We start from the raw sequence: 27,482 nt of genomic DNA on the forward strand, positions 1-27,482 counted from the left end.
ATGGATAATATGTCACATCCTTCCTATTTTCTGCTCCTTCAATTCTCAGAAGTCTGGGAATTACAGATACTCCACTTTTTTCTGTTCTTGGTACTGTATCTGGCAATTGTCTTAGGGAATCTCATGATTATTTCTGCTGTTATTTTTGATCATCGCCTTCACACCCCGATGTATTTCTTCCTGATGAACTTGGCTATTCAGGACCTTGGCTCTGTTTCTACTATTATTCCCAAATCCATGGGCAATTCTTTCATGAACTCTAGAAACATTTCTTACTCGGGGTGTGTGGGTCAGGTTTTCTGTTTTGTATCCTTTGTTGGATCTGATTTCTCCCTCCTTACAGTCATGGCATATGATCGTTATGTTGCCATTTGCCATCCACTGCATTATGGGATGGTGATGAATAGGCAAGCTTGTGCACAAATGGTGCTTTGTGCTTGGCTAATGGGAATTTTCAATGGAGCAATGCATACTACAGGCACATTTGCAGTCCCTTTTTGCTCCAATATTGTCAATCAGTTCTACTGTGAAATCCCACAGTTACTCAAGCTAGCATGCTCTGATTCATACCAACCCGAACTTATTGTTCTGGCAATCAATATTATGATAGAAGGAGCTTGCATTGTCTTTATCATCATAACATATGTGCTGATCTTTACAACAGTTCTAAGAATCCCTTCTATTCATGGACGACAAAAAGCCTTTGCAACCTGCATTCCACACCTCACTGTATTTTCCATATTAATATCCACTGGGTGGTTTGCCTACTTAAAACCACCTTCTAATATTCCATCTAGTTTCAATTTGGTACTGACTATGGTATATACCTTTGTCCCACCTCTGCTGAATCCAGTGATCTATAGTATGAGAAATAAAGAGCTCACAGTTGCCCTCACAAAGTTATTTCTTTCAGTATGTTCTTCTATATAAACCTATTTTAATGTTTTCATATCACAGTGAGTTTTGCATTGACTTATTCACTTTCATATAATGCATATAATGCCGCCCCGAGTCTTCGGAGAGGGGCGGCATACAAATCTAAGTAATAAATAAATAAATAATAAATAAATTTTAGGGAGATTAAATATATTTTAAATAGGATATCACCAAAATTTAGGCAAAGCCATGTTCCAGAAAGAATTTAAAATTAATATAAGGTTGAAACTTGAAAATTTGCCCATCTTCTGAATTTGAAAAAATATTAAATGTCCTAATTAAACACACTAATTATTTTAAAAAAAGATAGTGTTCTGATGTATTTGTTTGTTCCCAGGGTTTTGGAAATACAAAGATGATTTTTAAAAAACTTTTGACTCGTCAACTCTATTTAATATAATTTATTCTCCTCTTCCTCTTCCTCCTTCTCCTCCTCTACTGTGGTAGAGCCAGGGCGGCGCAGTGGTTAGAGTGCAGCAGCACTGCAGGCTACTTCAGCTAACTGCTAGCTGTAGTTCAGGAATTCAAATGTCATCACCGGCTCAAGATTGATTTATCTTTCCATCCTTCTGAGATGGGTAAAATGAGGACCCAGATTGTTGGGGGCAATATGCTGATTCTGTAAATTGCTTAGGGAGGGGTATAAAGTCACTATGAAGTTTATTAAGTTTTGTTAGATTTTGTATGCTTCCCCGCTCCACAGACTCGGGGCAGTATATAAGTGTAAATGCTATTGCTGTTGCTATAGTCCTTCATTCAAATATAATTAGTTACTTACAATTATAAATAAGACAGATAATTTTAAAAATATATTTTATTATCTAGTGGGAATACAGGCAGTAGAGGGTTGCTATTCGTACAGATAAGGATATTGCACCAGTAGCAAAAATTGAGCTGCACACACAGCTTCACGTCTCTGGCATGCATACAAGCACATCCGAGCAAAATTTTGCTTCTGTACATGCGCAGGAAGCAAAATCTCACAAGTTTCAGTGATTTTTGTTTGCTTCTGCACATGAGTGGAAGCAAAACAATCGCTGAAATCTCTCTCTCATGCATGTCCCCTCATGATATTTTGTTTTCTGCACATATACAGAAGCAAAATCTTGCTCATATGCGCACGCACACGTATGAAGACATGAAGCTGCACACAAAGCACACCAGTAGCAAAGGGAGTGGCACACCATCCCCACCCTGGATACAGGTAATTTTTTAACAATTACTTAGTTTTTTAAAGATAAGCTAAAATTATATGGGCATTTCCTGGAATATTACTTTAAATTTATTTTTAAAAACTCTTTGTTTATATTGAACTATTTACACAATCTCCACTATAGCAGCTTACATGCAAAATTGAAGTATTTAGCTAAGGAAAAATAAGCAAAAACAATTATGCATACAAATGTAGAGACTTTACTTCTGGAAATGACATCAGTATAGATATCATTTGCAACTATCAAATCATCTTTTTTCTATAGATTTAAGGAAATATGAACAAATCTCTAATCATATTTTCCCACATCTACATAGACTAAAGATTGCTTCGTTCACTCTGGACTGCTTAAGCGCCACCGAAAGACTCCTCTGGCAGCCCATAAAAGCCCAAGATGGCCAGGATTATAGGGGGAATGGCAGGAAACTGGCCAGCCCTTTGTGGCACTCTCAAATTTCCTGGGAAATTTTTCCAGGCTCAGTTCTTAAGTAGAAAATGGTTCTTAAGAAGAGACAAAAAAATCTTGAACACTCAGTTCTTATCTAAAAAAATTCTTAAGTAGAAGCATTCTTAGGTACTTGTGTATCTTAGATTTTTCTTACATTTCACAGTTTATCGGGTAGTCATCAATGAAAGAATTTGTTGTACCTCTTATCTGAAATATAATAGCTTTCCTTTTTTGGGTTGAATTCTGTATATTTTTGAATTTATTAATTTAATTTTCTTTACTTTTTACTGTATTTGAATCATTTTATCCATTTGTACCATTGATCTCAAGCATTATAAAAATCCGTTTTGTCTCTGTCTTGAATTTCATAGGTCATTTAAATCAGTTCCGCACATTCGTGTACCTTGTTTATAAAATGTAGAGAGGATGGAATTGTGTCTTTTTTCCCATATTGGGCATATAATATTCTGGCTGCTGTCAATATATGAACAACAAGATATCTCTCCTCTTTTTAAAGATTTTGCATACAAATTCATACTATACATAAACGACCTTTTCAATTGCATCACAAGCAATTGTGTTCTCTTTGCAGATGATGTCAACCACCGACAATACTGCTAGCCTTCAAAAAGATGTAGCAGAATGGTCTAAAACCTGGCAACTTCAAATCTCCATCACTAAATGCTCTGTATTACACATTGGTAAAAAGAATCAGAATACTAAATATAAACTTGGAGGAATTGAACTTGACAATCTGTCAGAGACCTTGGAGTACTCATATCCAATGACCTAAATCCTAGAGCCCACTACAACAACATTTCCAAAAAGGCTTTAAAAGTTCTTAACCTAAAACTTCACAGTTTCTTCTTTGGTAATTTTGAACTCCTAACAAGAGCTTACAAAACATTTGTCAGATCAATCCTAGAATACAGCTCACCTGTATGGAACCCACATTGCATATCTGACATCAACACAATTGAGAGTGTCCAGAAATATTTCAATCCCCTTCTCATAACAAAATACCTTACTCCACCAGACTCAAAATTCTTGGTTTAGACAACTTACAACTCCATTGTCTCTGTTCCAACTTAATTATAGTTCATAAAATCATATACCAAAATGTCCTACCTGTTAACGACTACTTCACTTTCAACCACAACAACACACGAGCATGAAATCTATTTAAACTAAATGTCAACCGCTCCAAACTTGACTGCAAAAAATACAACTTCAGCAACAGAGAAATCAATGCCTGGAATGCACTACCTGACTCTGTGGTTTCTACTCCTAACCCCAAAACCTTTAACCTTAGACTATCTACAATTGACCTCTTCCCCTATCTAAGAGGTTTGTAAGGGGTATGCATAAGCGCACCATTGTGCCTACCGTCCCTGTCCTATTGTCTTCTTTTGTTACTTTTTACCATTACTTATCTAATGTCTTATTTGTACAAATTACCATCCTATAATTGTTTGATAAATAAATAAATAAATAAATAAGAATAATTATGGTTTTAAATGAATGTTGAAATAGTAATGTACAAAATCCCTGCCACTTTATAACAGACTTTATAATATCTGTGAGAGAAAAAGTTTTTTAAAATGATTACTATTGATCACACATACAATTGGAAAATATACTGGGAAATATATTTCTGTCTGTCCATCTGTCTCTCTCCAGATATTTGTATCGATCTTCATGATTTGAAAAAACTGGGATTGTTTTCAATATCAAGTTTTTACTTTCTTTCTATATTGTTTTAAGATATATTACAGTATTTATTTATTTATTTATTAGATTTGTATGCCGCCCCTCTCCGCAGACTCGGGGCGGCTCACAGCAGTGATAAAACAGTATACAATTACAAATCTAATATTAAGTCTAAAATAACAATTTTACATTAAAAACCTAAAAAAAACCCTTATATAAAAACTTACACACAAACATTCCATAGATAACAGTATTGAATCAAGCAAATTAAAATGTTGTCCAGGTTTGGTAATTTATTTTTAAGAGTTATCAGCAAGAAGTTACTATTATGAGTATTATTCTTTTTGCTAACACCCACCATTTTTTGTTTGCTTTGTTTCATTTAGAAACCCTAAAATTGCTTTTGCCACCAATAGGTAGGTAGGTTGCTCCATTGTCCCCAATCCCTGATCCTGTGTTCTGGCACCAAACTGGCAAATACGCTGTCACGGCTGGACTTAGACAGCTATCATGTGTGGTTACTACAGTTATAGGATTACCCTCTTTGGATCAGTTGTGATTTGACTACTGTGAACCAACCAGGCACCTGCCATCCAAAATGATGGGAAGAAATCAACAGAATTCCACATTGGGTCAGTTGTTGCCAGAGCCTACCAGGACCATATCAGATGCTATGGCTCCTGGACATGTGTTGAAAAAGGGGCTACAGGGCTCAATTGTTACCTATGTTCTCTGCAAGGTGTGCAGCCACATGGCTGTGCATGTGACAACAGACCTCCTTACAGCAGTTTATAACTGCCATGCAAAGGTAGCCGGGAGCATGAAAATTGGAACTGTGATAGGGCAAGTGATAGGGCAGCAACAGCCCCTCTCACAAAGGGGGGGAGGGAGCTATAAATTGCAGGCTTGCCTTCTCCTCAGTGCAGGTACCAGCTCCTTTGGTTGAGGCAAACCTCACACCCCTGCCATCTGTCCATTGAAGAGCTGGATAAGGTAAGTAAGGCTTTAAATATGTAGTGTAATACAATATGTGTAGTGTGTAGATATGCAGTATAATACAATGATGCACTAACAATATTGTTAATATAATATTGAGAGCAGGAGATGGCTAAGAACCCGGAATGGGAAAGGAAAAGAGGGGGAATAGGGGATAAGAATAGGGGAAAGCAACACCAAAACCCATAGGCCCTGGGGAAAAAAATCAGATTTGAGATCCCCCACCGAAGTCATACAGGGAACAAAGGATGGTGTCCAACAGCCATGCTGCCAAAGAAAACTCTTCCTTCTCATCCTCTTTGGGTAATGGGCTCTGCCCACCAGTGCTTCCCACCATGCTGCTTCTTTTTCCTTGCCCCTTTCCCCCCCAAAGGCAATAACTGCTGAAGGGGAAGTTTGGCCCTACGCAAATACCATCCTCGTCAAGATGGCAATACCCGTCAGGCACTTCCACATTTCTGAACATAATGAAATGAAAATTGAACTGAAAATATTGATGCTTATTTGTTTATTTTGCACATAAAAGTCCCCCCCACTGTGTTCAATTATTTCAATTTATATAAAAATTATGCTGTTAATTTCAAAATTACATACTTGTCTTTAGTAAAATGGATTTGCCCCGGAAGCGGAGTAAAGACGCTGAGACATATTGTGGATTAAATAAAGGGTCATTTTATTAAATTAACATAAATTTAAATAACATAATTTAAATACGTAAATTTAAATATTCAAATTCAACATAACTAAGGACCTGCAGAGGCCAAAACTAACGGGGCGGAAATTCCTACCAGAAACTTCCTTGGCAACATTGGGCAAAAACTCCTTGCTGAACCAGGTGAAGGTAGCCATCTTCACCTGGATCCAAGCCTTTAGTCGTGTGGGAGGAGCTCACCCTCCAATCCCTGTGGGAAATTGGATCCGGTGGTTCCCATGGACATCCTCTCTCCAATCCCCGACGTTGTTCCAACCTCTAGATCCTGGAGAGAGGCGGTCCATCACCCTTTAAAAGGATGCCCAAAGGAGCATGCGCAGTCACTTCTAATTGCCCATTTCTGCCCCTAACCTGCCACGGAGGGGGGTCATATCTCAATCTTGCCCCCCCGACCCCCACTCAGCCTCCTAAACTAATTCCTAGAGGCACCTCTGCAGGTCCGACAGGAAAATGGCGTTCCCCTCATCTGAGAGGTGAACGCCGTCGGCCCGGTAGAGCCAGGGTGTTCCAAATTTAATCAGGGGATGTTTCACTATGTATCCACCCAACTCCCTAACAACCTTCCCAATGGCCAGATTAACCCTTAACCTGGTCTTGTTGACAGCTTCGGGAGACACAGCATTCCGTGTGGGGAGAATCTCAGACCACACAATATGTGTGTCCGGGAAAGCAGCAGCAATGGCCCGGAGGTCATCATGGGCTTGGATGCTCACCTTCAAGCCACTCAAAACACCAAAGTCGTTGCCCCCAAGATGGATCACCAACAACTCGGGGGCTCTCTCGGATTGGCACCGGCCAAAAACCAGAGGGAGGAGCCCCTCCCAACGCAGACCCCTGCAGCCCAACCACACAACTTCTGTCCGAAGGCCCAGGGACAGCTGCGATCCGAAGGGAGACTTCGCAGCAAACCTTCCGGCCCAAAAAATGAAACTGGGGCCACAGAGCCAAACGAAGGGCTGGGAAGCAGAAACGGCTGAAAGAACAAGCAACAATTAAAAACAGCTAATAACGGGGACCCTATTGAGGGGGCCTAACATACAAATTGAATGCTGCGGACCTCCAGCGGCCGATGGCCATGATGCGGTGGTCTGCAAAACCAGCTGCTGCAGCTGCAGGGGCAGCGCCTATTCGGAAGGAATGTGTGCCGAACCTGGATGGGTCCACACCTATCTGCTCTAAGGCCCTGGATGTGACTGTCCAGAACTGATACTTGGTTAAAGGGGCCCCATTACTATGGTGAAAGAAGTTTCCCTGGCCTTCACCACAAACTGCGCGGAAGGCCACCAACGCTGCCACCAGGCACACCCCCTTGTTTGTTGTTGGCGCTAATGTGATCTCCGTCCCGTGGCCATGCTGGTCCGTTTTGGACTGGCACAGGCAGAGGGGGACCCGTTTCCTGGTAATGCACATCACTCCATTGGAGCGCGCACAAACTAACATCCCTATGGGAGGTGGCCAGAACCTCACTTATCCTAAATGCCCCAAAGAAAAGCATCATTGCTGTCACGTGGAACAGGTAGGCTTCATACTGAGAAGTACACAGCCTGGCCCAAGTTTGGCTTAAGGCCGACAGCTGTGAGATGGACAGCGGTCACCGGGTGTCGGATACTGGCCATGGGCGTTCCCGGAACCATCCTTCCAATATCCTCTTGACGCGGAAGTCCCTACAGGTATCAGTAAACCCATGAGCCTTGGTGATAAACGCTAGGCTCGCTAACTTACCCTTGTTGGTTTTAACATTCAAACCCCGTTGATGTAACAGCACACAGTGCTCCAACAACTGTTCAATCAGTATGGGCCAAATCTGTCTGTAACCCTTGCTTGACCTAAAGTCCCACAACTCCTTACCTGTTCTTTGGTAAGCAGCCCGGGTGCTCGGGGCTAAAGACAACCCAATGGCCTAATCTGCCTCCTGCCTCCAGGGTTCAGCAGTCCTGCCAGGCTCCATAAATGCCGTGGCATCCTGTCTAGTATGCTCCATACCCTGGGCGCCAAAGCCCGTAACCTGGCCAGCTGTCCACGGGATAAAGCATCAGCTGCGCCATTCTCCAATCTGGGGACGTGGCACACTGTGAACAGTGCGTTTAGAGCCAAAGCTCTACTGATGAAAAAACGAACAAGGAGCATTACCCATTTGTTTTTGGACGACAATGAATTAGCCACGTGGACAACCACCAAGTTGTCACACCAAAAGTGGACCATCCGGTTGGCAAGCTGTTCTCCCCAAAGTTCCATCGCTACTACTAGGGGAAAGAATTCTAAGAAGGTAAGGTCCCTACAAATACCGGCCGCCAATGTTCCCTCTAATTTTTTGGGGGGCTGGGCGGAAAAGTATAGTGTCTGAGCGGCAGTCCCCTTGGGACTGGGCGGCATAGAAGTATAAATAAACAAATAAATAAATAAACAAATAAATAAATAAACAAATAAATAAATAAATAAATAAATAATAAATCCCTTCTTTTTATTAAAAGAAATCAATAATAAAACAAAACAAAACTCTATTACTATTAAAACTAAAACAACCAGCAAATCCAAAAACATAACTATTAATAAAAACAGGTGAGGGCTGGGTTTTTTTTCTCTGTTATTATTTAAGTGCTTTTACCATTTGCTTTAAATCAAGAGTCATTTCTCTCTCTGTTTCTCTCTCTTTCCTGTCATTCTCTGCCTCAATCATTTTCTCATTTCTCTTTTTTCTCCCCTTTATTCTATCATTTCTCTCTCTCTCTCTTCCTTCCACTCCTCTCTCTCTCTTGCTTTCTTGCTCTCTCTCACTCTCTCTCTTCCTTCCTATCTTCTCTATCTCTGTCTCTCTTTCTCTATCTCTCCCTTCCTTCCTTTCCTTCTCTATTCCTTCCACTTTTTTCTCTTTCTCTCTCTCTTTTCCTTCCTTCCCCTCTTCCCCTCCCTCTCTTTTTCCCTCTCTCCCTTTATATTTATCTCTTCCTTCCTTCCTCTCTTCCTCCCTTTCTCTCCCTCTCTCCCTTTATATTTATCTCTTCCTTCCTTCCCCAATTCCCCTCCCTCTCTTTCTCCCTCTCTCCCTTTATGTTTATTTCTTCCTTCCTTCCTCTCTTCCCCTCCCTCTCTTTCTCCCTCTCTTTGAATGAACAAAGCTCTAATCACATTTTCCAACACCTACATGACTGCAAAAGTAAACTAGGCTCCTGAGAAATTATCTTCTCCCTGAGGATCATTACAAGCATCCCATACATAATTTTCTTTTTTACCTTACACTCCAACATAAAAATAAATTGTTTGAAAGGCATTGAATATAGCCATAGATATACAAGAAAAGAGTGTGAGGGTTGCTTTCCTATTAGAAGCTCTGAAGTCTAAAAAGCCAAATGGAAAATGAATCTGGAGTAAGTGAATTTCTTTTGCATGGATTTCCTGATACTGAGAAGCTATGGATATTCCATATTGTTATTTTTTTAACCATTTATTTGGTAGCAGTTATTGAAAACATCATCATCATCACTGTCATTGTTTATAGCCATCAACTCCATTCGCCCATGTATTTTTTTTTAGTCAATCTCTCCTTGCAAGATCTTGGCTCCATCTCGGTCACTGTTCCCAAATCAATGCTGAATTCTTTGATGAACACAGAAGCCATTTCTTACTCTGGATGTCTCTGCCAAGTTTTCTTTCTTCTTTTCTTTACGGTGTCTCACTTCTTTCTCCTGTGTGTCATGGCCTATGATCGTTATGTAGCCATTTGCAGCCCACTGCATTATGAGAATATAATGAGCAAAAAAACCTGTATCCAAATGGCAACCAGTGTCTGGATGGGTGGGCTGTCTTATTCTATGCTCCACACAGGAAACTTGTTTTTTGTGAAGTTCTGTTCTAAAATCATCAATCAGTTCTTTTGTGAAATTCCTCAACTGCTCAGGATCTCTTGCTCTGACTCTTATGTTGCAGAAGAATGGGTACTTATCATGAGTTCTTGTTTAGTATTCATTCTTTTTTTTTTAATTGTGTTTTCATATGTGAGGATTTTTAAGACAGTTTTGCAAATCCCATCTACCCAAGGAAAACAAAAGGCCTTCTCTACTTGCTTACCTCATCTCCTAGTCATTTGTCTGTTTATGGTAAGTGGTAATTTTGCATATCTGAAACCCCCATCTAGCTTTCCGTCAAAATCAGATATCCTGATTTCAACATTTTACTGTGTAGTGCCGCCAATTTTGAATCCATTGATCTACAGTATGAGGAACAAGGACCTTAAAATGGCATTCTGGAAGATGATCTTCAAGTTTTTTCCCAATACCTGACCTATTTCCCTCTCCCTCCAATTTTATTTATTTTAATAAATGCTTTAAGTTATTGCTTGAACACAAGGCTGGCAGCTAATAACTAATAAAGCTTAATTTAGATAAAGATTATCATTTTCTCACAACTACTACTATTAACTCTTTGTGAAAGAACACTAAAAAACCAGCAGAATGCTAATTGTGCCATTTAATTTCATACTCCTTTTCCTTTAAACGAGCATGCATTGATTATTATTTATATTAGATATTTATCAAAGAAATAAAAGAAATGTATAAAATTGTAATTGTAAAGTTCCTGCCTATGTATAGATTAACCTAAATATAAATTTTATACAGGCTTGCTTAATTGCTATTTTCATACAACAGATGCATTTTACTGTAGCATTCACATTAATTAAATCTGTATATTTATCTAGAGATACTATCAAAAAGAAAAAAGAAATATATGCACCTGCATGAAAAAAAACAAGAACCAAAGTTAATTTCATGGATATATAATCTTTTCTTTGAGATTACTTAAGAAACCTAGCCTGTGTATTTAATATAGAATAAACTTGATCTGGATAAATAACATTTATGAAAGAGTACTGATAAATGGCCAACCTTGAGTTGAAGCAAGTCTTCAGTTAAAAATTTGTATCAATGCAAAGTATGATAGAACTTTTCCTTTAAAAACAATCAATATTTTAATTTGTATCATATAATAATATAAAACAATGTTTTGAGAATTTTTGTAGAACATAACTATAAAATATACATTATATATAACCTTTCAGAGTCCCCATTGAGCTTCTCTGACTTTATTTCTGATAGCAGCATGATGTATTCAGGTACTTAGTTTCAAAAATATAAAAATGATTTAAAAATGCTTCCTCTCTCTCCTCTTCCCCCTCCTTCTCTTCCTCCTCCTTCCCATTCCTCTCCCCCTTGCCTCCTTTGGGACTGGGCAGCATAGAAGTCTAAATAAATGAATGAATGAATGAAGTATGGGCACGCGCTATCACGCATGCGCGAGTTCTGACATCCATAATTTGCTCCCCCTTTCTCTCTCCTCCTTCCTCTCTCATCTCTCTTTCCTTTCTCTCCCTCACTTTCTCTCTTTCCTTTCTCTCCCTCCCTCTTTCTCTCCATCCTTTCAATCTCTCACTCTTTCTTTCTCTTCCTCCTTCATTCCCTCTTTCTCTCCCTTCCTTTCTCGCTCTCCCTTTCTCTCCCTCTGTCTTTCTCTTTATCATTTCTATCTCTCATTCTTTCTTTCTGTCCCTCCTCTATTCCTTCTTTCTCTCCCTCCCTTTCTCTCTGTTTCCTTTCTCTCCCTCCCTTTCTCTCTCCTTCCTTTCTCTCCCCCCCTCTTTATCTCTATCCCCCCACAGACAGCCATCATTGGTCTGGCAGATCTGCCCCCCTGCAGACGGACATCGGGATGGCGGGGCCGGCATATCTGCCCTCCCCCACAGACAGACATTGTTGGTCCGGTGGATCCACCCCACCCCCACCCCCGTGGACAGACATCGAGCTGGCAGCAGTCCAGCAGATCTGCAACCCCCCCATTGTAAGGGGCTTACCCACCCTAGCTGGAAGGAGAAAGGGTTAAAGGGGCGGGAAGGAAAGCAGTCCTGCAATTGGCCTCTTTCTTTCCCGCCTTTCCACCTTTACTGTGCGCTATAGCATGGAAATTTAAAATCTCAGCACAGTTTACCAATTCTAACACAGAGGTCAGTCCTCTGCACTAAAATTGCAATCTTCTGGGCTGAGATTTTAAATCTTCTGTGCTACAGCGCACAACTCAGCTTAGAGGGAACACTGCTGCCAGCAGTTTGGGAGATCAAATCTTTGTAGCCTCAAGGTTGACTATTTCCAAAGTTGGTAAAATGAGAACCCAGATTTGTGGGTGCAATAGGCTTACTCTCTGTAAACCACTTAGAGAGGACTGTAAGCACTGTGAACTGCTATATAAGTCGAAATGCTATTGCTAGTGCTAAATACTGGCCATTTTAAACAAATTCTTAATTTTTGTAAAGTAAGCCAAAATCTGATGGATGTTTCCTGGAGAATTACAGTATTTTTTGGAGTATAAGATGCACCAGATTATAAGAAGCATCTAGATTTTAGAGGTGGAAAACAAGGAAAAAAATATTGTGAACCAAATGGTGTAATATATTATTTAATAAAATACCAGTGTAGCAGAATACTTTTTACAAACATGTATACTTTTACAACCATGTACCCTATTTACAAACTTCAAACTTGACAGTTTTAACAATTGTTCAGTTACCAGAATTCCTATTCCAGTCATGCTAGCTCAGGAATGGGAACTGAAGACTCTTGTACCCCTAACCACTAACCCAGGGGCTTCAAATTTGACAGCTAGAATAGAATGGAGTGGAGTGGAGTGGAATAGAATAGAATAGAATAGAATAGAATATAGAATAGAATAGAATTCCTTGTTGGCCAAGTGTGATTAAACACACAAGGAATTTGTCCTTGGTGCATATGCTCTCAGTGAACATAAAAGAAAAAGATACATTTGTCAAGAATCATGAGGTACAACATTTAATGATTGTCATAGGGGACAAATAAGCAATGAGGAAACAATCAACTTTAACAAAAATCTTAAGGATATAAGCAACAGGTTACAATCATACAGTCATAAGTCGGAGGAGATGGGTGATAGGAATGATGAAAAAAGTAGTAATAGTAGTGCAGACTTAGTAAATAGTTTGACAGTGTTGAGGGAATTATTTATTTAGCAGAGTGATGGCGTTCGGGGAAAAACTGTTCTTGTGTCTGGTTGTCTTGGTATGCAGTATTCTGTAGCAATGTTTTGAGAATACAAGTTGAAACAGTTTATGTCCAGGATGCAAGGGGTGAGTAAATATTTTCACAGACCTCTTTTTGACTCATGCAGAATACAGGTCCTCAATGGAAGGCAGGTTGGCAGCAATTGGCTTTTCTGCAGTTCTGATTATCCTCTGAAGTCTGTGTCAGTCTTGTTGGGTTACAGAAACAAACCAGGCTGTTATAGAGGTGCAGATGACAGACTCCTCTGTAGGAATCATTTGATGATGTTCTTGTTGTTAGGTGATAATTTTAGATCTTGAGATATGATAGAACCTAGAAATTTGAAGGACTCTACTGTTGATATTGTGTTGCCTAATATTTTGAAAGGTGGTAGGATGAGGGGGGGTTTCTCCTAAAGTCTACCATCATTCCTATGGTTTTGAGAGTGTTTAGTTCTATATTGTTCTGGTTGCACCAGAAGGTTAGTTGTTCAATCTCCCTTCTGTATGTGGTTTCATCATTGTCTCAAATGAGACCAATAATTGCTGTATCATCTAAAAATTTCAGTAGTTTAACAGATGGATCATTTAAGACACAGTCATTGATATATAGAGAGAGAAGTGGTGAAAGTACAGAGCCTTGGGGGGCCCTTGTGCTAGTTTTACGGGTATCTGATGTGATTTTGCCTAGCTTCACCTGCTGCTTCCTGAAAGGGAGCTTGTGGTCTACTTCTGCACTACACTGCACTGCTATTTCGCTCATTACCAAAGCTATGGTCACAAGCAACAGTCATCCCCATCTTCAAAAAAGGAGATCCCAGTCTAGTTGAAAACAACAGACCAATCTCTCTATGCTGCATTACATGCAAATTCATGGAATCAATCATAAACCAACCTAGAAACTAACAAGCTACTCTCTAACAAACAATTTGGTTTCAGAACAAAATGATCTTGTAACCTACAACTCCTTCACTGTAAAAACATATGGACTACACATTTCGATCAGGGAAAATCAATAGATGCACTTTACACTGACTTCTGTAAACCGTTCGACTCAGTGGTTCATGACAAAGTACTTCTAAAATTCAAATCCTATGGCATCTCAGAATCCCTCCAAAGCTAGATAAGTGTGTTCCTATCAAACAGACAACAAGTTGTCAAAATAGAGAGCGCCATATCCAATCCTGTTCCATTTAACAGCAGCATACTTGGACCAACACCCTTCATACTCTATATAAATGACCTTTGCAATCACATTAAAAGCAACTGCATTCCATTTGCCAATTATGTAAAACTTTTCAACACAGCTTGACTTTGTGTCTGAATGGTCAAACATCTGGCAACTCCAAATTACTAGAAGAGCCCTCCACTCCTCCAGTCACAACAGAATACCCTAGACAACTAGACTTACAATCCTAGGTTTAGAAAGCTTAGAACTATGTCACCTTAAACATGACCTAAGTATAGCCCATAAAATCATCTGCTACTATATCCTCCCTGTAAATGACTACAGCTTCAACCACAACAACACACAAGTGCACAACAGATACAAACTTAAAGTAAACCACACCAAACTCGATTGCAGGAAATATGACTTTAGTAACCAAGTAGTTGATGCATGGAACTCACTACTTGACTCTGTAGTATTATCACCTAGCCCCCAAAACTTTACCCTTAGACTATCCACTGTTGACCTCTCTTGATTCCTAAGAGGTCAATAAGGGGTGTGCATAAGTGTACCACCATGCCTTCCATCCCATGTCCTAATGTTTCTCTCTTACTAGTATCCTGTATATAAACATTGTTATATCTTTGTATACTACCAATACATACTTGACAAAACGGGTTTAGGACATTTTGCCTCCGCCAGTTGGACGAAACTCTTTCTTCCCCAGCAGCTAATCAAGGTGGGTCAGGTCAGACTAATGGCCACCAAGGTCCCTTCCCTCTCTATCATTCTGTAAGTCTCCTAAATGAGAAGGTGGGTCAGGTCAGACTAGATGGCCACCAAGGTTCCTTCCCTCTCTATCATTCTGTAAGTCTCCTGAATGAGAAGGGGTCAGACTAGATGGCCACTGAGGTCCCTTCCATCTCTATCATTCAACGTGTGTGTTTGTGTATGAAAGAGCAAACTGTCCCATTCTTTCCTTCCAAAAGTAGCATTTTGTAACAACTGTTCTGATTGGATGGTGGCAAAGTGTCCCATGTGGCCAAAAGGCTGTGGCTGAATTTGGATTTTTGTGGTGAAAGGGCTGGGGCAAAGAGCTAGGGCCTTTGGGCGAGGGAGAGAAGGCAGCGGCCGATTAGCTGCTGCGGAAGAAAGAGCTTTGTCCAACTGGCAGAGGCAAAAAGTCCCATCCCGGACAAAACAAATACAATTTTATAAACCCTTACAAGTGTGTTCAGGTACCTCTAGCTGATTTAGTTTAGTTAAGAGATATCTGGTATGATGGTTTGAATGCTGAATTAAAGTATATCACGAGGATCCTAGCGTATGACTTTGGAGATGTAGGATGTAGGATGTAGGGCAAAGCCATATTAACAGCATCATCTCTTGATCTATTTGCTCCGTATGCAAATTGCAGGGGGTCTAACAGTGGATCCATAATGGTTTTCAAGTGGGTTATCACTAGTCTTTCAAAGATTTTTATAACTACAGATGTTAGAGGAACTTGTCTGTAATCCTTCAGTTCCTTGATTAAGGGCTTCTTTGGCACTGGGATGATAGTAGAGCACTTGAAGCAGGAAGGAACATAGCACATTTCTGTGATTTGTTGAAGATTTGGGTGAAGATGGAGGCAAATTGGTGTGCACAGACTTTTAAGTAGGAAGGAGTTATCTTGTCTGGGCCTGATGCTTTTCCAGGCTACTGGAAAAAAAGACTAAGACTAGTGGATTTCAAATCCCAGCCATGCTAGCTCAGGAATGGTAGTTGAGGTCCACAAGTCTTAAACTTGACAGCTTTAAGACTAGTGGATTTCAACTCCCAGAATTCCTTCCTTGTAGTCTCAGCCTGGAATATTATGCAGCTGAGGCCCTGGATCAGATTGCACCTGTGGGGTGTCTCCTGGTCCAACACTCCCCAAACCCCCATGGGTTACATGGCTGTGCAAAAAATTGGTTGGATAAAATGGATTTGAAAAATGATGGATAAAATCACTTGGGTCTGTCCAAGGGTGGGACATTTCCATTTAGGATGGTTGGAGAATAGAGTTACCTGATTATCTATGAACAGTTTAACAGTTTCCTGTTAGACCTGAGGAAGTTGACAAGGTCCTTAGGCTGTCAAGGCAACTACTTGCTCCTGGTTAGTGAAAGTCTTCTGTGGGTCCAGGTGTTAATTAACACATTGCTACAAAGGAGGGTGTTTCTGATACCAATAAAGGAGGATAATCCAGCCCTCCTCAAGAAAACATAATTTAACCCAGCCTGATTGAACAATTTTTATATAATTTTTGACCTTTCCTTTCTAGGGAAGACAATGGAAAAAGTTGCTGCCTTACAGCTCCAGTGAGTTTTGGATTGGAAATTATCTGGATCCTGTTAGGTCAGGGAGATGCCTATTTCATGCTACAATTTTCTCTGTATTTTAATCATTGTGTATTTTGTACTTTGCTTATGATCCCCATCTCTGATTGATATATTTAAGGGGACGCACACAGAGAGACACACATCAGAGATGGGGGCCTATCATAAGCAAAATACACAATGATTAAAAATAAATCACAACATAAAATAGACAAGTAGATTATGCCTTTTTTCTCTCTTGAAAAGAAGGGATTATTAGGAATGAGATATTACCTTTTTGTAACAATAATGAAGAAAATGGGCATTGGTGCCACCTGATATACCCCTTCTCATAGGGTGGAGCTAGCCTCCAAGGATGGGAAGACAATACCCTTTAGTGAATCAGGACCGAGTCTGAAGTATAAAAGTGTCCCTCTACTGTCATTCCCCCTCTTTTGGTAAGGGAAGATGGTCAGACTTTAATGTTTATCGCATAGCAAACACAATATACTCATACGCACATGAACTAAAGAACTAAAAAAACCCCTGAAATCTCCAAACCAGGAAGATAGACAAGGAAGGGACTTGGAGACTGTTTGTATGTTTGTTTGTTTGTTTGTTTGTTTGTTTGTTTGATTGTTTGTTTGTTTGTTTGTTTGTTTGTGAAGTTTATTTATTTGGGTGAAGTTCATTTAGATTACCAATGTCCCTCAGGACTTATTGGAGCCCAGTGACTAATTAAAATGTCTGACAGCAGGTCATCTTTGAATGACCAAGTTGGCTGTAATGAGATGAGGCTTCCCCCCAGCAGCCTCTGGTGACATGGCGCCTGACCAGCAATCATGTGAGCCCACCTTCCAACTGATTGTTGAGTGTGCAGGGGCTACAGTTGGTGGCAACTCTGGCAGATGATACATGTCTTGGCGGCCAATAGTGGACCTTGATGACATGAGAAGGCCAAAGAAGTGATCAACAGCTTTTGGTGGCAAGCGCTGAAGCTGGCCTGCTGAAAAATTCCCTCTTCACTCCTTTTTCACCCATGCATGATGGAGAGATTGGATGGTGCCAAGCCAGCTATCAGAGCACTGGCTCTAGCCAGAAGGGAAAGGAACATAGCTTTTGTGACAAGATCACTCAGCAGCAATCAATTGGTCCTCTCTCCCTCCTATTATTAACAGTGGCTAGCCCTGCAACCTGATTTAGTGTTGATAGATGGGCTTAGCCATGTTACCTCAACAGCTGGAATTTGGCACATTAGTTCAAAGGCAGGCCTTTGGCTGAAGGCATTCCGGGCGGGTGGGTCAGAGCCCTTATCATCCCACAACCCACTCTATGACAGATATCAGATGTCAATAACTCACAGAAAAGGATTGAATCAGGATACTTGGAAGATGTGGAGTCCTTCAAGGATGGAAGAATGCAAGTCCTTTATGGTAGGACTGAATCAAAAGAGGAGAAGTGACAGTAGGGGGACACTTTTATACTTCAAACTCAGTTGTGATTGGTAAAAGGGCAGTATTTTCCCATCCTTGGAGGCTAACTTTATCCACTACAGAGAAGATTGCCAACCTGAATTGGAACTTTAAAAAATTACAGCTTCAATTTAAGTAAATTTTAAAACAATAAATATTTATGACAAAACAAATATATAGGTCTCTATCTGCCTATCCAGATACATACATAGCTTCAGAATGGTAATTTTCACCTTTTTACAGTTTTCTCTGTTTTATTTCAGATCATTTCTTAATTTCTTTATACAAATAAGAAAATAGAATATATAGACAAAAAGAAACATGAATAAAACTCTAAACATATTTTCCCACATGGAGTTATAGCTCTAAAAAAATTAAGCTCTTGAGAAATCAGCCCCCTGACAAATATCCTATAGATAAACCTCTGCTTTTAAACTAGAACTCCCTGATTAAAGGAACATCTTTGAATAGCATTTCATTCACTGTTGACTACTGCCATTGATACATGAGAAATACATCTGATGTTTTTTATCTCCTGTTACAAATTCTGAAGTCTAAAAAGAAAAATGGAAAATAAATCGAAAGTTAGTGAATTCCTTCTGCTTGGATTCCCTGATACTGAGGAGCTCCAAATATTCCATATCATTGTCTTTTTAATAATTTATGTGGTAGCCTTCATTGAAAATCTCATCATCATCATTGTAATTGTTTATAGCCATCAGCTCCATTCACCCATGTATTTTTTTCTACTCAATCTATCCTTGCAAGATTTTGGCTCCATTTCGGTTACAGTTCCCAAGTCGATGCTGAATTCCTTGATGAACACGGAAGCCATTTCTTACTCTGGATGTTTTTGTCAAGTTTTCTTCCTTGTTTTCTTCATGCTGTCTCATTTCTTTCTCCTGGGTGTCATGGCCTATGATCGTTATGTAGCCATCTGCAATCCATTGCATTATGAGATTATACTGAATAAAAAAGCCTGCATCCAAATGGCAACCAGTGCATGGCTGGCTGGCCTTTTCTATGCAATACTTTATACACAAAACTTATTTACAGTGAACTTCTGTTCCAGAATCATTAATCAGTTCTTTTGTGAAATCCCTCAGCTGCTCAAGATCTCTTGCTCTGATTCCTATGTTGCAGTAGTCTGGGCTCTAACATTTGGTTCTATTTTAGCTTTTTTCTATTTTGTTCTAATTATTTTTTCTTATGTTCAGATCTTCAGAGCAGTGTTGAGGATCCGATCTACCCATGGAGAGCATAAAGCCTTCTCTACTTGCTTACCCCACCTCACAGTCATTTGTCTGTTTCTGATAAGTGGTAATTTTGCATACCTAAGACCCATATCTAGCTCAACTTCAACTTCAGATATACTGATTTCTATGTTTTACTGTGTAGTGCCACCAGTCATGAATCCACTGATCTATACTATGAGGAACAAAGAACTCAAAATGGCATTCAGGAAGCTGATAATCAATATTTATTTCAAGAACCTGCCACAAATTTCTCAACTTGTGTAGTTTAGTAAATACTTTAAATTGATTGACTATTTAAATACAATAAATAAAGTGATTCACATTTTATTATGGATATCAATTGATAAATTAAGTGGAATTATATTAGTATGATAGGCTTTATCCTTTCAACATTAAGAAAACTGTAGTGCTATTATGCAGCCTTGTTTTGGATTGTTTTTAAAACATTTGTTTACAATTCTGGGCAGCTTACACTCTATAAGCATTAATCTAGTAAAAATATTATTGTCTCAGATCAGCATTACTACACAAAGTAATACAGGTGAACACTAACTCTGGTGTTAAATTTTATACACTTTTTCTCAAAAGGAGAAATGAATCCATATCTTATTATTTTCATCACATAGTAGATATAAATGGGAAAAAATGTCAGATTATACTGCTGTAAGTAGATACATTTCTTTAAATATAAATTTAATGCTGGCTTTCTTAATTACAACAATTATACTAATTTTCTTGTTTACAGTGGCAATTAAAACCAGCATATTATAAGCCTAGACCATCAGTTTGTATTCAAATCCCCACAATATTTCAATCTGTTCTTTTTTTATTAATTTTCAAATTATAAGTTCATTATTGGCATATGATCATTGTCATATTTCTTTGATATTTTTAATCCTTTTAATTTTAGTTCATTTATATCTAACGAATCCTTTAGGTAAATATGATAATTATCAGTCTGAAACAATGGATGGGTATTGGTAGGTAGTTAGATACATAGACAACATAAATTTTCACTTTAAAAGATCATTTATAGGATCAGCTGAGATAATATAGTATACAGAAATTTGTATGATCTTGATGGTACGTAAATACATTATTTAAATATTCAACAAACTGTAGAGTTTAGTTATTTTATTTTGACCAAAAATAATGCATATTGTATTGGTAAAAGTCTGAAACTATACATCCTACTTTTGTTCTTCATATATTTTATGTTAGATTACTATATTTTTGGAGTATAAGATGCACTGGAGTATAAAACACACCTTAGTTTTTGAGGAGGAAAATAGGGGAAAGAATCTGTTTACCAGATATTCATTTGGCTAGCGTCCTTAATCTGGTCAGTTTCTGTTGTGTTTGGGCCTGGGCCAGCTGTTGCCCCCACAGATGGGGGAGACGCGGCACACAGTGACTGTGAAAGCCTGGCTGACAGCCAGGATGATGCAGCTGACAGCCAGGAAAATGTAGCCAGCAGTCAGGAAGATGGGGCAGAGAGCCAGGACGAATTGGCAGACAGTTCAGGGGAAGGGGCTGGCAATTCGTCAGACAGTTTATCTTCTCTCAGCTCATCTGCAGGACAATACATCAATTTACGCAGCCGTAGGGCCTTACAAAGAAGGGGTCGCTTTAAGAAGTAGGAGAAACACACCTGGGCTGGGTGTGGTTCCCTTAATGAGGGCTAAACAGCATAAAAAGGGAACAGGGCCAAGGCAAACTGTGGCTGATTATCTGGGTGGTTTGTGGTTTGTTCCTGCTCTGAAGTTCCTGCTCGTGGATTGTACTTCAGCGTTGGGGGAGTTGAACACTCTGGGACAAGCTGCTGCTTTTGTGCTGTGAATATTCAGAGACTCTTGGACTATTTCTGCTCCGTGACTTTTGTATGGGTTGGCTTTTCACTGAACTTTATAGCTGATTGAATTTTGCAACGAATCCTCTTGGTTTCTCCTGAAAGTAAGGACCATTTGCTTTAGTCTTTTTTCTTTACTGTTTAAATAGAAGTTTGCTGATTAACTATCCACGTGTGTGTTTGACCTTCTTTTCTGGACCATTAATCATTGCTTGAGGCCGGTCAGGCAGAACAGTTTCAGCATATTATTTTATCCCCTGGTTAGGGCTTTAAAAAAACCTTATTCAGAGAGAGTAACAATGAAAAAACTTGCAAGCCGGTAAGAGCTGGGAACATTGTTAGCACCTGATTCTGGCTGGAAAGAAACTATTCAGAGCAAGTTAGAACAATAAAAAAATACCCTGCAAAGACATAGGGCTTGGAAAACTTTCTTCACAGAGAATAACAATGAAAGAACCTGCAAGGTAAGAGCAGGGAAGATTGTAGCACCTAGTTAGGGCTGGTGGTTGGGGAGCTTTGAAAAAAAGTTACATTCAGAGTATAAGATGCAACCAAATTATCAGCCTCTTTTAGGGAGGAAAATGATGTGTCTTATATGGTACACTTTTAAAGATATTCCTTATCTTTGTCATTTTGCTCTGTATACTCAGGCTGATATCAAATAGAATTTAATTGCTTCCGCCTCAATGTAATTTATGATTAATTGGAGTTATTTTACCAGTAAGGACCAGTAAAATATGCTTTAAACTATGGGAACAACTTAAAATAATTTCTATCTTTCTTTTACTGTTAAAATATGCAATGGAGATACAAGGTGTGGAATAGCTGTGAATCAACAGCAAAGAAATGTGTGGCAGCCTGCCATTACACATTGCTTTGTAGCATTTGTACATTACACCCAAGCCTGAGATCACAATAAATAATAATCTTCCCTCTCACCTTCTCTTTCCTGTAAAAAGAAGGAGGTATACAGAGTTGACAAAAGAGATTGAATGTGAAAGGGGGGAGAGACATTTTGTCAACCACAATGCAAAGAGGAGGAATGGAAGTATTAAGAGTCAGCAACCTAAAATGTAGACAGCTTTGGTTCTTACAAATTTGGAAATAAAGGGAAGAAGGAAAGAAGCAAATTGGTTAGTGATCCTGAAAAGAAATGGGTAGTTTTAAGCTGCTAAACAGATTTGGTTGGAGGGATTTGAAGTTGCCTGGAATGATGCAGGTTGAGTTTCAGAGAAGATGGCCAACGTATTACAGGTTCAACAGTGAACCCAAATCTGGGAAATCTGGGAAGCACAATGAGATCTTTTTACTAATAACAAAAAGTTTTTAAAAGCATGAAGTCACCTACAAGTCAAAGGGACTCAAAGTCTGAAAAATAGGGTGCCAGGTAAAGCAACTGTTCCCTGCTTTTTTCTCAGTTGGTCTAGGGCAGTGGTTCTCAATCTTTTTTCACCACAGATCACTTTAATTACATTTTGTTGTTATAGACCATGGCCATAAACCATAAAAATCTAATGCAAGATTTAAATTATAACATTTCTGCAAACTTTGCAGACCTCCTGTATTGACATAACAATACCCCAGGAGTCCCTTGACCACAAATTGAGAACCATTGGTCTATGTGATAGAATATAAGGATATCAATAAAGATACAGAAATAGTAATAAAGAAAAATACCTTTATCAAAATTCTGCCACTTTAAAATAGATTTTATTTCTCTTTTTTTAAATCATGTCATTTCTTTGTCCTAGGTGTCATAGCTTTTGATTATTGTGTAGCCATCTGCAATCTATTGAATTATGAGGTTATAATGAACAAAACATGCCTACATCCAAATGGTGACCAGTGCATAGATTTTTTTTTTTTTGCTGTGTGTGTGTGTTTTTTTTTAATGCAATACTTTTTACAGGAATAGTGAAGTCCTGTTCCAGAATTGTGAATCAGTTCTTTTGTGAAATCCTCCAGGTGCTCAAGATATCTTCTGTCTCTTATGTTGCAATTCAAAAATCTTTGTTTTTTGTTGAGAGCTCTTTTTTTCTGTAATTGTGTTTTCATATGTAAAGATTTTTAGAACTATTTTGCAAATATCATCTATTCAAGGGAAGCGGAATTCATCTTTAAATCATCTCCTAATCTTTTGTCTATTTATGGTTAGTGGTGATTTTGCACACCCGAGGCACATATCCAGCTCTCCTACAGCATCAGATATACTGATTTCTATGTTTTACTATGCTTCGATAGAATACCGGAAAGCTTACAACAAATAAATATTTATTTAGATATCAGATCAGCATCTATAAATTGAATGCTAATTGTGTTGTATCCCTTCATACTCTTGTTCTTTTAAAGAAGAAATGTATATATTAGTTATTAGTTCTATTTTTTTGCAGAAGTAGAAGAAATGTATAAAATACTTATATTATGGTGCAGGAATTGTCAAACACAAGGTTGCCCAATGGGCTGAATCACATGCCTCCTTCCCCACATCTCTCACACAATTTGTTTTTGTTTGCCTGTGGCTGCTACAGTTGGGATGGGGCAGTCAGCCACATTTGGCCACCTGGTGAACCAAATCATGTGCCTCGCCCGCAGCCACCACCACAGGGCTCACCCCTGCCAAACCTCTTTCAACTGTGCCATACATGAGATCATCCTCTTGCCCATCACCCCACCCATGATGGGAAGAGTGGAGAGCCTGTATCCTGAGGAGGCAGCTAGGATCCCTCCCCACTCTACCCCACCCAAGCCCAGACCCAGAGCTTTTACATGTGATATCTACCCATGCACATCTGGGCCTTGCAGCCAGGCTATTGTCCTGCCATCTGCCTCAACTTGCCCCACCTCATGGCAGCCCTCTCCAGCAAAAGCCCCGTTGTCCCTCCCCCCCCAAGTCTGGAAAGCCCAGTCCACACAAGGAAAGCAAGCACAGCAGCAACAGCCTTAAGAAGGAAGGAAGCATGGCTGGATGTGCCCTCAGGGCTGGGCTGTGGGGCTCATTGCTTTGGGAACTCAAGGGCTGCATGCCTGACACCCAAGTCATCTGGTAGACCCTCATGTAGCCTGCGAGGGTCAGTGAAGCTCCTCCAGTAAGCAAGCCCAAATATCCACCCTGGTCCTATGCCCTAACATAAGTGACATTGAGTTGGCCACTCCCCCCAGCCCTGCTCACCAGTCATCCAAGACCACGAGTCAACTGCAGCCAACCCAGTCCCCCAAGGACATCCACAATCCTGATGCAGCCCTCAATGAAATTGAGTTTGACACTCCTTTAAAATTATCATCATTCATAAGGTACTTTTGAATATTAGAAAGTTAATATGGAAATACAATTAATACTGCTAATTTTACCACCATCAGTTCCAACATTAATACTAATACTAGTAATGAAACACTACATTCAATTCTAGTCATCATAATATTTTCTTGTTGTGAGCTGCTCCGAGTCCTCGGAGAGGGACAGCATACAAATCTAATAAATAATAATAATAATAATAATAATAATAATAATAATAATAATAAATATTGAAACTCGAAAGAGTGCAGAGGAGAGCAACACAAATGGTTTGGGGACTGAGGCTAAAACATATAAAGAATGGTAGCAAGAATTGGGTATATTTAGTCTAATAGAAAGAAGAATTAGGAGGTGACATAATAGAACTGTCCCAATATTTTAAAAATTCCTACAAGGATGAGGGTGTCAAGCTATTTTCCAAAGAATCAAAAGACAAGATAAGAAGCAATGGATGGAAACTAACCTAAGAGAGAAGCAACCCAGAACTAAGAAGACCGGTGAAGGGGAAGTAAGAGGCAGAAGGAAGTCCAGGATGAGGGTGGGTGGAGTGGATCACTGCACCCTGCAAAAAGGGGAAGGAGAATGGTCACTGGTGTCCTGTAGGTTATGCAGCGAATTCATCGGCTGTCTTCCTGGATAGAGGAGGGTTGACACTGCATGCTCCTCTCACCCAGAAAGCCTGTAAAAGGGATCTGTATGAAATCCTCCTCTGGATATGGGGGGGGGGAGTGGGACACAATAGAAGTAACATTCCTTGCCCCCAGATTGCAGATGAGGCAGGGAGACATTTGCAAATGAAGAAGCACCTGACATCCCCATCCTAAGCTGCATGCCTCCCTCCCCAAGAGCCCAGTTCTGCACTGGCTGCGGACTGCAAGAAAGGAATCAATTTGGAAAGAATCTGGAGTGCAGCTCTGGCGAATGTCCATTTGACTGTGCACATCCAGTCGGCCTCCACCTGCCTTGTGCAGTATGCCCTTCTTGGGAGTCTGTAAACTGGACTAGGAATAAGGAATTGCCTTCCACATATCCCTCCTCCCTTCACAGCCAGCAACTCCAGACACCTTCAGAGTGACTCTGCCACATCCAATCCATTCTCAAATGCCTCCAGAGGCACTCGTCCTCCCACAATAGATGGCTGGATGCCTGTGGTCCTAATCTTTAAATAAAAAGTTTTTTTCTCCATCTTACAATAAGACATTACATTGCATCAATATAAGCTATAACAAAATCTCTTTTATCCAAATCTTAAGTCAAACTTTTATATCTCAATTAAACTAATTAATCCAATATTCACCTATCATATAACTAATAGAGATTCTATATGTATCTAGGATAAAGGAAACTTCTCATAATACATCACATATTCTATAAAATGAAATTCTATATGTTTAAACTAATATCAATAACTAAGTTTTGTGTTATATCATTATATAGTACTACCACCATTTCTTATCTTTGCCATCTGGCTTTCAATATTTAACACTAATTCTCTTGTCTCAGTTTTTCCAAAAATAACTAATTATTAATACTTAAATATTTTTTAATTTTCTATCCAATCATAAAACTTCCCAAAATTTTATAATAATCAGAATTTTGTTTATATTTAAGATTCAAAGTCAACCTATTCATCCCTGCACAGTCCATAATTTTTCTAAAAACTTCCCTTTCAATTGATACCAGCGTTCCCCGTAAGCTGCACGCATGCGCACACGTGCACTCCAAAATACCCACACACACACCCTTTTCCACGGGCGCATGCTCCCCATACCCCTGCCAGCCCGCAGGGGGGCAGGGGTGGGGAGGCGCCGGTAGTAGAAAGAAAGGGAGCTGTGGCCGCCCCTGCCTCCCCATGGTGCATCCGGCCCCCTCGCACCCCTGGCCTCTCTGCCCTGCCCCTGCCCGCCCAATCCACCCCCTCTTTTCCTCCGCCACCTCCTGCCTTGGGGTGCGACTTCTCCCATGGCAGTGGCTGCGGCTTCTTCTCCTCATCTGCGCTCCCAGCCAGGGGGCTGCGAGAGAGGGTTTTCTCCGCGGGCTTCGGGAATGCCTGCCCTGCCCCTCTCGCAGCCCCTTCGCTGGGAGCACTTTCGTCCCGGACCTTTCAGCAAGGGGGCTGCACTAGAGGCAGGGCAGGCATTCCTGAAGCGCTCGGAGAAAGCGCTCTTGCAGCCCCCTCACTGACAGAGAGAGGGGGGAGAGAAAGTAAGTGAGAAAGAGAGAGAGAGCAAAAGGGGTGGAGAGAGAGATAGCAAGAGAGAGAAGAGAAAGAAAGAAAGAGAGATAGATAGATAGAAAGAAAGAAAGAGTGAGAAAGAAAGCAAGAGAGAGAGAAAGAGAGCAAGGGGGAGAGAGAAAGAGAGAGAAATGACTCTTGATTTAAAGCATATGGTAAAAAGCACCCGAATAATAAGAGAGAAAAAAAACCCCAGCCGTTTGTGTGTATGGGGTGGGGTGGGGGGTGAACTCTTGAACCATTTCCAATAGCTCACCTGTCATTGGAAATGGTTCAAGAGTTCACACACACACACACACACACACACAAGGGGGGAGGAGACAGGGATTGAAAAAGAGGAGAAGATAGTAATAATAGTAATAGATTTTGGTTTTGTTTTATTATTAATTTATTTTAATAAAAAAGAAGGGAATTTTATTTATTTATTTATTTATTTACTTATTTATTTATTTATTTATTTATTTATTTATTTATTTATTTATTTATTTATTTATTTATTTATTTATTATTTACACTTCTATGCCGCCCAGTCCCAAAGGGACTGCCGCTCAGACACTATACTTTTCCGCCCACACCGGAAAAAAATTAGAGGGAACATTGGTTGATACCCTCCGAAGTTGAATCATCTTGTACTACTCTCCTTACAAATTTCACATGAACTTCTCAGCAGATGATGTTTTCTTGCATAGAAATTGTGAACCCAGTAAATTTCATTAATCTCCCTTATAGTTTCCTGGGGGTCAATTTGCAGAATTTCTGCCAGGATTTCTACATTTTTGTTGCTAGATTTTCTTCCTT

General features: G+C 39.7%; 3 protein-coding genes across 3 annotated transcripts; all 3 read left to right on the forward strand.

Moving 5' to 3' along the window:
- On the forward strand, window positions 1-930 carry LOC139155381 (olfactory receptor 14A16-like). Its single transcript, XM_070730513.1, has one exon. The coding sequence runs from the start codon at window positions 1-3 to the stop codon at window positions 928-930; it is 930 nt and encodes a 309-aa protein (XP_070586614.1).
- An 8,432-nt stretch (window positions 931-9,362) lies between these two features.
- Window positions 9,363-10,292, forward strand: LOC139155389 (olfactory receptor 14A16-like). The gene has a single exon (XM_070730520.1). The coding sequence runs from the start codon at window positions 9,363-9,365 to the stop codon at window positions 10,290-10,292; it is 930 nt and encodes a 309-aa protein (XP_070586621.1).
- Window positions 10,293-18,617: 8,325 nt separating this feature from the next.
- On the forward strand, window positions 18,618-19,571 carry LOC139155390 (olfactory receptor 14A16-like). Its single transcript, XM_070730521.1, has one exon. The coding sequence runs from the start codon at window positions 18,618-18,620 to the stop codon at window positions 19,569-19,571; it is 954 nt and encodes a 317-aa protein (XP_070586622.1).
- The last annotated feature ends 7,911 nt before the right edge of the window (window positions 19,572-27,482 follow it).

Source organism: Erythrolamprus reginae, unplaced genomic scaffold, assembly GCF_031021105.1.
Source record: "Erythrolamprus reginae isolate rEryReg1 unplaced genomic scaffold, rEryReg1.hap1 H_18, whole genome shotgun sequence".
Classification (NCBI taxonomy): Eukaryota; Metazoa; Chordata; class Lepidosauria; order Squamata; family Dipsadidae; genus Erythrolamprus; species Erythrolamprus reginae.

Excerpts from the sequence above, each read along its gene's own strand:
- LOC139155389 (XM_070730520.1), top strand. The coding sequence starts at position 9,363 with ATGGAAAATGAATCTGGAGTAAGTGAATTTCTTTTGCATGGATTTCCT.
- LOC139155390 (XM_070730521.1), top strand. The coding sequence starts at position 18,618 with ATGGAAAATAAATCGAAAGTTAGTGAATTCCTTCTGCTTGGATTCCCT.
- LOC139155381 (XM_070730513.1), top strand. The coding sequence starts at position 1 with ATGGATAATATGTCACATCCTTCCTATTTTCTGCTCCTTCAATTCTCA.